This window comes from Palaemon carinicauda, chromosome 40 (assembly GCF_036898095.1).
Source record: "Palaemon carinicauda isolate YSFRI2023 chromosome 40, ASM3689809v2, whole genome shotgun sequence".
Classification (NCBI taxonomy): Eukaryota; Metazoa; Arthropoda; class Malacostraca; order Decapoda; family Palaemonidae; genus Palaemon; species Palaemon carinicauda.
Window position 1 is genome coordinate 18,744,382 of NC_090764.1, and position 13,742 is coordinate 18,758,123.

Below are 13,742 nucleotides of genomic sequence, written 5' to 3' on the forward strand. Positions count from 1 at the left end.
TCCTTAAGCTTTAGAGTTTTAGAAATTGAGATAATGCCCCAGAGTTGGGGTATAATGGGAAAACCACGCTGTTGTATTGTTCATTACAGGTTAGAAGAGATCGGACACAAATCAAGACAAGGAAGCAGAGGTTGATAAATTTAAAGGCTATGAAATAGCACGCAAGGGAACGAAGAAACAATAAAGGTCCTTCATTAATGCTCACACTGCAATAAGCGAGAAGTATTGATGGCACTAATCTCTATAGGGTAGCCTAACTGAGCTTTAATTTCTGCAGAAAAAAATTATAAAAAAAACAAAAATAAAGTGGAAAGTACTCTACCATGAAATCTACTTACTGTAATTTGAGAAAAAAAAAAAAAAAAGTCCACTAGGCATAGCAAGTCCACCAAACGTGTACACTATAATGTTCAAATTCTTCACGAGAGAAATTTGTTTTCAGTCTGAACAAGCTATTATCTATGCAGAAACTTAAAACAATACAGTAAAGGATTAAAATAAACCAAAACTTTGACCTAACTTACTTGATATCAAACAAACAGATAACACAAGCTCTTTCACATTTACCTCCAAAGTTTAATTCTTTACTCTAGATAAACAACTGTAATGTCATACAGTACTGCTCCCATTTATATGAATTAAATGCTCCACTGTCATCTCTGTCTACCTTCTCTCATATTGTCTTAATGCAACAGGCTAGCCCTCTTCCTTGCACAGCTGGGTGGACCTTGAATTAGTAGAAATGATATAGAAAAAAAAAAAGTCTTTCTTAAATGTTTCCAAGCATAAAGAAATCCCTTGGTGCAAGGGATAATATAGGAATACTGCCATAAACTATTAGTGATCCAGTCTCAAATTGGTGCCGGTCCCAACCGCGAGTAAATGGGGAGCGTTGGCGGCAGGAAAGGCATCCAGTCATGAAAAATTATCCAAAACCAATATGGCCAGTGAGATTAGAATTAATGCTAGGGTGTTCCCAGTGGGCGATGCATTGGGACCTCGCCTGATCCCTCCGAAAAATCGGCAAGGGCTACCAAGTCATGGGCGGGCTGGGTTAAAGAGGCAAGCTCAGAGGAAAATATCTGAGGAGAGGATGAGAGTAGCAACTCTGAATGTGGGGACAATTACTGGAAAAGGACGGGAGCTGGTTGACCTCATGGAGAGAAGGAAAATTGGAGTGCTGTGTGTGCAGGAGACCAGGTGGAAGGGAAATAAGGCACAAGAACTAGACGAGGGTTGTAAATTTTAGTGCAGTGGAGCAAATATGGGAGGAAGAAATGGTTTAGGAATAATATTATCGAAAGATGTGAATAAAAGTTTAATTGGAGTGAATAGGAAAAATGACAGAATTGTGAGTTTAAAGCTGGGACTGGGAGCAACAATAGTCAATGTGGTGTGTTCCTATGCCCCGCAAGCTGGACGTACAGGTAATTAGGGGTACCACAGGAGTTAGAGAACGATCAGACAAGATCCACGAAAGTAGACTGAGGTGGTATGGTCATATCATGGGAAGAGATGAACAGTATATTAGGAGGAGAGTGATGGAAATGGAGGTACAGGGAAGGAGAAGGAGACCAAAGCGAAGGTGGATGGACTGTATCAAGGATGACCTTCGATCAAAGGGATTAACCGGTGATGAAGTGGGGGACAGAGGTAGATGGAGAACGATGGCCAGAAACATTGACCCCACATAAAAGTGGGAAAAGATGCAAAGAAGAAGAGGACATCATAGAATATAGGGCAGAGCAAAGACTCTCAAAAACAAAGATTTGAAATCTAATAATACATTACAATGATCTATACTGGATATCAGTCCCAATAAACTGACCGGTCCAAACCTAACCTGGCCATAGGGTCCAAGGGTCTGAGGTCCTCAGTGTGTTAAGGCAAGGAAGTGTACTGGACTCGCCATTTTGTAGAGAATGAATGGCAAGCTAGTCAAAATAATACAAATGCCATATTCGACATTTTAGATAATTTTTGAAAAAACCATTCCTCACTAGTTCATGGGATTAGCCTAGATTAGAAAAGAAAACGGAGCCAACAAAATTAATATAACTTTAATGTGCAACAATACGGTACATAGTATCATGGAAATTAATATAACTTTAATGTGCAACAATACGGTACATAGTATCATGGTAATGCCTTAAAACGTTAGAATTCCTGCTTTCGACCGATATACAGTAATGTACTGTAGGCCTACTGTCAACTGTACATATTAAAACACTGTACTTACTGTAAAAGTTGAAAAATTATTTTTGCAATATTTATCGAAACTATATACAGTATTTGGAAAATCAAAGACGTCAATATTACTATTCACAAATCAAATTTTAGCCACAGTTAAAAAAGCAGAATGATACAAACTGGCAGGCTCAATAGGAAAAGCAGCAGCAAGGAATGTAGACAAAAGTTAAGTGAATAAGGGAAATTAGACACCAAGAACTAGTATGACAACCTGCTTATCAAAATCCTAGATACTGTACTGCCATTCTTTTAGTCAAGTATTTAAGCAGAGCTCGCATCCTTCCTAGTTTTCAATGGTGAAAACTACATAATAGTACCAGTGAGCCGAAGATGCCATTTAGGGGAGGGTTTTAAATTCCGAGTTATCAGCAACTCAGAATCACTGACTGGATCTCCATCGTCCTAGGTCGAGTGAAAAGGATTCTTGAGCACTGATTATGGCCGCTAAAGTTCAATCTCCAGGACACTCGCAATAACTAGCTTTCGAACTCGCGAGCAATCTTTAAACAAAATTCTAAATATTAGAGGTCAAGCCATCACCCAACTACGTTATCGACCGTTTTGTACAGTCGCCTTGCCTCTCCATATGGAGAATACAGAAGCGAAGAGTAAGTGAGAATTTTCCATGGCTATAAGATCTACTGGGAATAACATGCAGTTCACGAACTCTCACTAGGTCATTAGAATAATGAGTGAGGGCCAAATTCACTTTGTTTTCTAATAGATGGTTAGGCCTGTTTAAACAGCCAGGGATTATTAATAAAAATATAACATGTGAACAGTACAGTACTCCTATGTCGCATAACATCAAAAAATGTGTTAATTCGAATATCCTTGGTGAATGGAACCAAAATGGCATTAAATAAACTTTATTGTTAATTACCCATTAAGAACAAATCTCTTCACCCTTCTCATGAGAGCAAGTGCTAGAATTGTATAGTATGCATAGCTGACCTTTTAGACATAGAAAATCCTCATTTACCCTTGTCACCCCTTTAAAGTTCTGTATGTTACAAGGCAAAGAGTTGACAGTACAAAAAGGTGACACCACGGCAAGAGCGCGACTTAACCAGTAGCCGTTTGGAATTCTTAAACTCCTCAGATTGAGGTACATAATTAGGAGGTTCTGTATTTCTATATCTTGTTACCAATCAACGATACTATAACATACGATGAGTCCACAGCGTCCTTACTAGACAAATTCGGGTAAAATGGGAGCTCATGGGCCAATGACAAACCCAAATCTAAAAAACACAGAATCTTGGGTTAGGTTTGGGAGGAACCATTAGGTTCAATGTTTACTGGTAACGGTAATGCTGAACTATCAGAGGGTAAATACACAATTCGGTTTGAGATGGAATAAATATGAACATAATTCATTAAATTATCAACTACCACCGCTTAAATTCATCAGGGTGTATAGGCTGCATGCTATGTATGCAAGCAATATAATGGATAAGTAACAGCATTTAAAAAGGTCCATATAGTATGGATTATGACTGTGCCACATAGAATATGCTATGAAATTATCTTACTTTGTTAAGGCCTAATAAAACTCATTCTTTAAGGCCTTCATCTTCTGTATTTCCCATTCTGGATAATACAATGTTTTTTTTTTTTAACAAGAACCAGGCCATAAAAAGAATCCTTAATACAGGTATATAAATAAAATGATGTTTAAACCACATATATTACTATTAAACGGAGTTTACACGGTCGAACGGTTCGCCGAATGTGGTTTGACAGACAAGTATTTGAAGTGACGTTCGAACATGTGAATGGGGTACTTGGTTGTCGAACGCGTTTGTCAAACAAGTTTGACGAAGAAAGTCTGTTCTAGCCTGACTTTTGTGGGTGGGGCTTCATTGTCTACATACCTTATGCATTTGAGACCGACACCTCTTCGAAGTGTTTGACAAGCAGGTTTGACAATTGGGTTCGACCACCAGCTTGACCAAATAACTTATAAAAAAAAATTACCTTTTCCTATGGGAAAAATACAGTTTTCTGCGAAAAATGAATTTATTTTGGGGGCTAATAAATACCATAGTTAATGAGATATACACTAATATCTTCTACGGAAATGGGGGCTACCAAGTTGGGAAGAGGCAGTTTAGGGTAGGGAAAATATACGGAGGTAATTATATATAATGGTAAAATAAACTATACTATAGTTTTACCATTCTTTCACCCATCTTCCCTATCAATTGGAAATCTAATAAGAACCAAGCTTAAAAATGACAGGAGTACCTCGAATACAATAAATGGCAATGGAAATAGAAGGCCATAGGAAAAAAAAAATTACTGACAACGCATTGGTACACAAGCCTAAGAGTAAAATTTGCAGGTAATTTTGTATATTATTACATCGTGTGACTACAATTTGCATATATGTATAGCCGGAAGGACCAGCCAATCTTAAGAAAAAGAAAAAGAAAAAAAAGAAGAGAAAAATTCCTCACCCATGAAGGAAGATTAGCGAATCGCTGAAATTCCTGTAGAATATCCTTCTCGTCGGCGTTGGCAATGGCCCGAATGATATCGAATTTAATCTTTTTCTCCCTGGCTCTCTTATCCCTCAAGACGAGGAAAAGCAAAGGTGCCATAAGCCATCCAAAACTGACACTGTAGTAACCAAACATGTACACAAGGAACCACTCGCACAGCCTACGACTGAATATTTTCATGTAATTGAAAAACCACTCGCCATATGCCTGCCCGACATTTTCGCTAACGTCGTGGGTCTCCTCCTCCCCTTCTTTGGCTAGAGTTGTCATTTTCACTGGAATCTGATAAACACAAAAGAAATTAAAACTGACGTCGAGATAGAAGAACTCCTTCAGCAGACGAGTGTCTGTGGTCTGTCAGGGTTCAACCGGTCGACTCGGCAGACTTAGATTCTGACAGTATTGCCAGTGACTCCACAACTCTTTTACCATTCTGCTTTCTATTCTATTTCTTCTTTTTAAGCTACGTTATTTTAATTTGGGTTTGGTCTTCTCTTAATTTTAGAAATTATGGTGATTACATTTTAATTCAACTGGTCTGATTGTCTCTAGTTATGAATAATTTAATTAGAAACAATACTTAATATCTCTTTTAGTCCCCTCCGCTTTCTTTTCGCTCTCTTCTTTCGCCACGTCATTTAATTTGAGTTTGGTCTACTCTTAATTTAAGAAATTAGGTTAATTAAGTTTTAATTCAACTAGTCTGATTGTCTTAAATTATGAATCATTTAATTAGAAACAACACTCAACAGCTTATTTTAGCCCTCTCTGCTTTCTATTCGCCTTTTCTTTCGCCACGTCATTTAATTCAAGATTAGCCGTTTCTTAACTTAGGAAATTATAGTAATCAAGCTTTAATTCAACTGAGTTTATTGTCTTGGGTTAAGAATCATTTAATTAGAAACAGCATTGCGAGAAGAGTGACAACGTCCACAAATCAACTTGAATCTAGCATCTTACATTGAACAAATTAGTAAATTCTGTTTACTCAGAAAAAAAAATGTACAAAACAGTAAAGAATAATGAAAAAATACTTATGCTTTATCTGCACATATAGCTATGCCTACCTATCCTACGTATTTTGAAAAGTTTACACCATCAATTATAATTTCACATTCTGTTACATATTAATTATTATCCAATAAACTTGTCAACAATTTACATGTAACTTTCAAAGTCCTCAACTTTGTGCTATGAACTGTAATTATTCATGTTTTAGTAGGCCTACTCAAATAAAAACAAAATTCCTGGATACCGTCACTAAAATGTTAAAATGTTAAGATTGAATATCTTGAAGTGTTCTACTATAAACTTGTACAAAATCGTGTTAGAAATAGGATGGGTTACTACAATTGGCCAACAATCATTATAATTTACCTAAGGTACCTTGGTGAAAAATTCCTAATATTCAACATAAGAAGACTTTAAACCTATTAAATATACCGACAAGATTGACGAAATGTTGCACTTTGAGACTGCACTACCTTGGCTGCTAATTCAATGTTAGAATAATGTTTAAAATATGACTCATTGAGCTATCAGTAATACTACCAATGATCCGTGTCGAATTGTCAATGCAAGACTATTATTCAAATATTTTATTCAAGTTATCTAAGCCAAGATGCCCTCATACATGCAGCTCAAAGATTGACAATAAATCCATAGCTTTATTATTTTGTGTTAAGTTAGCGTGGATATAACAAACTGATATGCGGATCCTGCAGGACACCATATTCCCTTCAATGGTTATTTTTCTGGTCCTGTGACACACTGATGAGCCTATACTTGACCCTGTAGGACCCACGAGATTTGTTTTTCAAATGAATTACTCGGGGAAATCAAATAGCGTAAACCGAGTTATTATTATTATCATTATTATTATTATTGTTGTTGTTCATGTTGTTGTTGTTGTTGTTGTTGTTGTTGTTGTTAGCTAAGATACAACCCTAGTTGAAAAACTGGATGTTATAAGCCCAATGGCTCCAATAGGGAAAAAATACTTCAGTGATGAAAGGAAATAAGGATATATATACACTTCAAGAAAAGTAATGAACTATAAATTATTCAAGAACGGCAACAATATAAAAATAAAGCTTTCGTATATATAGACTAAAAGAAAAAAAAACAAGAGGAAGAGAAATAAGATGGAATAGTGTGCCCTAGTGTACCCTCAAGCAAGATAACTCTATCCCAAGACAGTTGGAGGCCATGGAATAGAGGCCATGGCACTACCCAAAACTAGAGAACAATGGTTTGATTTTGGAGTGTCCCTAGAAGAGCTACTTACCATAACTAAAGATTCTGGCCTATTCTTTCTAAATTCTCCTCTTTAATCATACCTCTGACAAAACTGAAATTACCAAACAATTCTTCTTCGCCCAAGTGGTTAACTATTGCACTACAATTGTTCAATGGCTACTTTCCTCTTGGTAACGGTAGAAGAGACTCTTTAGCTATGATAAGTTGTTCTTTTAGTAGAAGGGCACTCCAAAATCAAAACATTGTTCTTTAGTCTTAGGTAGTACCATAGTCTGTGTACCATGATCATCCATTTTCTTGGGGTAGAGTTCCCTTGCTTAAGGGTACGCTCGGGCACACTTCTATCTTATCTATCTTCCTCTTTTTTTTTAAGTTTTCCTAGTTTACATATTAAAAATACATATCAATGTTGTTACTGTTCTTAAAATATTTCATTTTAATAGTGCATTGCTTCTCTTGTAGTTTATTTGTTTCCTTGAGCTTATAGCAGTCTACTTTTCCAACTAGGGTTATAGCTTAGCTAGTTATAATAATAATTATAGAGGTAATCACTTTTTTCTCCCCTTCTTCATATTCATTTACTTTTGAAGTTACTGATCGACTGTATTCTCTACATCTTATACTGTAAAGTAAAAATCTATTTGCTTACACAAACACACGCATATATATATATATATATATATATATATATATATATATATATATATATATATTATATATATATATATATATATATATACAGTATATATATATATATATATATATATATATATAATATATACAGTATATATATATATATATATATATATATATATATATATATAATATATATATATATATATGTGTGTGTGTACATTGTAACACACACATATGTACATGGGAGAGAGAGAGAGAGAGAGAGAGAGAGGAGAGAGAGAGAGAGAGAGAGAGAGAGAGAGAGAGAGAGATTCGGTATATTCTCGGATGTGGTAACAATGTTGTTGTGATTGAATGGGAGGGACCAGAATGTCATATGCCCGTTTCATTGATATCTTTAATTTCTATTGTTCAACTCAATTCTTTAACACAACAGCTTAAGCACTTCATATCAGCAATGGAAAGTTGTTGACAATGAAGATAGGGTTAAGAGGATCTATTTGTTATCTTTATACAGCTAAACAAGCGAAGTTGGGTAAAAGTTGCCAAGTCGGGAATATATTGCCATAATAATAACTTTACAGATACAGTTATTCTTCAACCAGAAAAAAAGTAGGAATGGAATTTTAGAATTGTTGCGTAGGATGGAAAGAACTATGTAATGAAAGATAATGGAGACCTCAGCTCCAGTATCAAATCTGCAAGTAGGCCTACTTTTCATAAAATTTACTTTTTATGCAATGTTTCTATATGATTAATATTTCCTATTACATTTTAAGGTACCGTATAGCGGTAGGTTCCTCGCCAATACTTGAACAATTGATATGCTAATTTGTAATATTGAATTCTCTCTCTCTCTCTCTCTCTCTCTCTCTCTCTCCTCTCTCTCTCTCTCTCTCTCTCTCTCTCTCTCTCTCTCCTCTCTCTCTCTCAATGCAGTTAACTGTCTTGCTTCTAAGGCTGCAGAAATCAGGACATTATTGTCATACTTAGATAGCAATTTCGCCGCTTAATTGGTTGCTGGTAATTAACCAGCAATCTTTATGATGTTCAGATAAGATATCTGGAGTGATTCTGATAACAAATAACTCTTTACAATGTGATAAGATTGCGAAGCAATCGACACTTAACGATAAAAGCACTTCCGAGTCGGTTTGGCTTTCTGGCGTGAATTTAATAATAAACTTTGTTACAGCATTGACGATAATTTCAACGTTTATAATGATATTGAAAATAATACCTTCAACCAGTTTTACTTGGAACTATGAATCCACAATTTACACAATCGGAAATATACACATTATTGAAGTATTCAGGAAAAATATTCAAGGAAAACACTCATGATGATTTTATAGTTTGCAAGACGCGTTAATACTCGTACTAGCTTTTAACAATTTCCTTAGTACCTTGAAGTTGTTATTATTATTATTATTATTATTATTATTATTATTATTATTATTATTATTATTATTATTATTATTATTATTATTATTATTATTATTATTATTATTATTATTATTTGCCAAGTTATAACCCTAGTTGGAAAAGCAGGATACTACAAACTATTTATCAAGAAATGGAAAGCATCACCGGTCCTAGTGTCTGACTATTAGGTTAGATTAACAAATTTATTCATATATCAAAAGATTCAGTAAATTAGCTTCTTTCTTTTTTTTAGGTTGAATATAAGAATGTCTGTTACTGTTCTTAAAATATTTGATTTTTCCTTGTTTTCTTTCCTTACTGGGCTATTTCCCCTGTTGGGGCCCATGAACTTATAGCATCCAGCTTTTCCAACTAGGGTTGTAGCTTAGCCAGTAATAATAATAAGAAGAAGATACTCTAATTTTTGACAGCGTGCTAACGGACTTAGGGTTTATTCTAATTGTGGTTCCAACTAATCCTTTTTTCACTATATTGGTCTGATTTGTGAACCAGTAAGTTGAAAACAATCAGCATCATGAAGTGTTGATGACATCTTATGATACCATTATCTTGTAGTGAATCTTTAGAAAAATCACAAGAACTTTGATCCGGTTTTTGGTCGATGGTGAGATGTTTTGGAATTCAAAAGTACTGTTACTTCGTCATTATCTAATGGTAAAGTCTGAAGATGTTTAACACCTCCTATCGTCCTATAGATAACGCCTCGGGATTAAAACTACTAAGATAAAACAAGTTTCATGGTAAATCTCACAGTCTTGCATAATCTTTTAATATGTAAATTATTCGAAGTAGGGAGCCCAAATGGAGACAGGGTTATAAAGAAGAAACAGAAATTAAGACTATTAAGAGTATTTCGATAGACATTTTTAAGATAATTCTACTCGAGAAGTACGAATCTTAATATTATTTCGAGTTAAACAAAGTATTCATCTGCGTTAATCTTCTGAAAACTTCCCCCTATTTTCTTTTCTTCATCAGACTACCTCAGACATACTTTCTGTTTTTCCATTGCTGTTGAGTCTAGAAACTCGTCAATTATAGTTTATACTCAGTGTCAATTTTTAAGGATCATCTACTCTCTCTCTCTCTCTCTCTCTCTCTCTCTCTCTCTCTCTCTCTCTCTCTCTCTCTCTCTCTCTCTCTCTCTCTCTCTCTCTCTCTCTCTCTCTCTCTCTCTCTCTCTCTCACTGTACAGTAATTTATCTGGCTTTTTATTTTGGCAATCTGTTTATTCTTTTATGTTCTACATTAAAGTCGTTTAAATCTTTTCAGTAAAACCATTTTTTAGGGGAAACTTACAACTGCAATCCATACATACACCACGAATTGTAGATTGGACTGGATTGAGAAAAGGAGAGACCTAGTACGAGCGGCAATGGACCATAAAAGGGTGATCAATGTTATGAATATTAACCTCTGTTAATTTTCTACTTACCCAAGATGGCCTCTCTTTCGGTGCAGATTTGTAGAGGGATTTGATCATTTTAGTGTTCATGTAAGCCAACAGCAAACGGACAGTCATTTTGTCTTGTTTCTCTTTGATTAACACGAGATAAAAGATGCTCAGTACCACCCAGCTCAGTCCTATCGAGGACACACAGCAAATGATGAAATACATCAAAAGGTATTTGAGGAAAAGATAAATATCAAAGTGTTTATGCATCCTCTTGTCTGTCCACACCAGTAATTGGGAGATTTTCTGCACGGCATATTCGAAAATATCGTATGACACTGTTCGTAAATAATCAACGGTTTCTGACAAACTAAATTCCTTCATTTCACTTGGCTTTAGAAACACGCCTGGGAGATTATGCTTTGTTTTCACGAAATATAAGTGCATTATACTTCAAGTGAATGCCATTTCTTATTAACTCAATGTTTTCAGGTAGGCCTACATGTTAGGACATTGTTGATGGAATATACCGAAAGACGGTTGCTGTAAAGGTACCTTGCACTGATACATCCCGCGGAGTAAGTATAGACCGACATGAAGCTAAAAAAGGGATAGCCATGTTAAGGCACGTTATCTCTGTTCTTCATGAGCTACCGTCTGATAAAAATCACTCTAGATAAGATAACACAAAAGTAACGCTATTGGCTTATCATATCTATCAATAAGCTTTTTGTATGCCAATCTATACTAAGGGACACATTACCAGAATATGCAGTTCAAAATTGAATTAGAATGATGCTGTGTTCACAAGAGATTAGTTCACCAAACTTTTAACTGGGCTATCCAAGGCAATAGAAGAGTTGGAAGACACATGCATACATGGCTGAGGACTATGAAACGTGAAGTAAGAGATGATGAATGGATAGAGATGACTGATGTAATCTAACAGAGGCCCTTTGCGTCAATGGGCGTAGAAGATGATGATGTATCTAAAAGCATATGCTTGTATATGTATGCACTGGTATGTATAATTTTAAGTGAATGCGATTGCGTAAGTGGCGTTAATGTGTTTTCTGTAGGAATACTTGTATTTTCTCAGCTTCTTTAGATTCTCTTTGGTTTTAGACTCAATGATATATATATATATATATATATATATATATATATATATATATATATATATATATATATATATTAGTCTATCACTACAACACTGTTTCAAGAAAACTATGTCCTCAAGTAATTGCTGAGTAATATTAGTTTACAATTCCTTCTATATATGAGGGTCTACAAAAATAATTATTGGGTATTTTGAAAATATAATCTATAAAAATTAGCAACATCCAGTAGCAGCAACCAGCTATTAGCAGCAACAGCAGAACATCATCCAAAAAACAGCAGCAATGCTAGTAAGTAGCAATACCAACTGTAGGCGACTAAGCCGCAGCAATAACAACAGCAGGAACAGAACGTCAATGGCAAAAGCAGTAACAGCAGAATGGGCAGCAAGCAGCGGCATCAATAGAAATAGTAGGAAGCAGCAGCATTAATAGAAGTAGCAGCAAGCCACCGTAGCAACAGCAGCCAGTAACAGGAGTATGAGGAAGCAAGGAGCAGCCAGTAGCATAAGCATCATACAGCAGCAGCAAACCTAATTGGTAGCACCCATCACCAGCAGCAGCAATTACCGCCAGCAAGTAGCAGTAACAGTACCACCAGTAGCAGCAGTAGTAATATCCAAAAAGCAGCAGCAATGGCAGTAAGCAGCAGTAACAACATTCAAAGTCGGCAGTAGCAATGGCAATCAACAGCAGAACCAAAAGTAGTAGATACATCACCATGAGCCACAAGCAGCAGCAGCCGCAGCTGCTTCCTGCTGCTGCCATGGGTGCTAATGCCGCCTCTTCGGCCGCTGCTTCTGCTTGCTGCTGCTTTAGCTGCCTCTGCTTGTTGCCTCTGCTATAGTTATTGCTGCTATTGGTGATAATGCAGCTTCTGCTGCTATGCTATGGCCTCCCCTGCCAAATAGAGCTGCTGCTATGGCTACTGCTGCTATATGCTGCTGATGATGTTATGGCAGCAGCTACAATAGTTGGATAAAGCAGTAGCAAAAGTAGCTTGCAGCATTACCTGCTGAAAAGTAAACAGACGATAATTATGGGTTTAATTGTATGTACTGCCACTACATTCATACATTGTATCCTTATTTATAGTTTCTATTTTTTCTATATCTATGCCATCACTATTTCTGTGCAGTATTTAAGCCCTCTTCTTTTTTAATCAGTCAATTTTATATTCATCATGTTTTCTAACTTGCCAATATTTTTTACTATCTTTTGATGTGTAGTTAAGCAAAAATAAGTTTATTTCTACTGTTGTTCAAATCTCTCTCTCTCTCTCTCTCTCTCTCTCTCTCTCTCTCTCTCTCTCTCTCTCTCTCTCTCTCTCTCTCTCTCTCTCTCTCTGAATAGATTAGATATCTTCCTTGCTTCCTGAGACAATTTCTCAGATATTTAATCTTTCCAATTATTGCCCATTTTATGCCTGCTACTTTACATTTTCACTATAATTGGCCTCAGTAGTAATTGATAACAATTGCTTTGGCAAGCAATATCCCTACATCTGACTCACCTATTCTACTGATCTGGTTTATCATCATTTCTATGGTTTCTTTTTCTTTTTGTTTCCTTATCAAATACTTTTTTTTCAACCTTTTCTTTAACATCAGCTATTTCTGTTCGAGTCCATTACCATATCGAATGCATCACGCCTTGCCTTTTTTAAAACAAAAATTTACTTTATTTGGTAAAAAAAAATATAAATGATTTTATAACCAAATTTATATATAAATGCATTTTCAAAACTTTATAACTCATAGAATAATGTTCTGAGTTTTGACAAGTTCTTTAACACATTGAATGCATCATACTTTGACTTTTCTAAAATGAACATCTACTGCGTTCGGAAGAAAATATAAATAATTTTATAATCAATTTTATATAAAAATCCACTTTAAAAACTTTTATAACTCATAAAATAATATTTTGAGTTTCGAAAACTTTACTCACGTCACCCATTGTCTTTTCTAAAATAAAAATCTACTTCATCCGGTAGAAAATATAAATGATTTTTATAAACAATTTTATATAAAATAAATTTTCAAAACTTTATAACTCATAAAATAATATTTTGATTTTTGACAAGTTTACTTAGGTCACTCACGAAAGAGTCACGTCTGTCAGTGTAGTTTT

The 13,742-nt window shown here is 35.3% G+C and overlaps 1 protein-coding gene across 1 annotated transcript in view; it reads right to left on the minus strand.

Moving 5' to 3' along the window:
* The window catches only part of Esyt2 (extended synaptotagmin-like protein 2), an 83,038-nt gene extending 77,910 nt beyond the window's left edge, over positions 1–5,128 (minus strand). The window contains exon 1 of the mRNA XM_068363396.1: positions 4,713–5,128. Within this exon, the coding sequence (XP_068219497.1) occupies positions 4,713–5,027 (315 nt within the window). The 5' untranslated portion in view covers positions 5,028–5,128. The remainder of the gene's footprint in view (positions 1–4,712) is intronic.
* Positions 5,129–13,742: the final 8,614 nt, after the last annotated feature.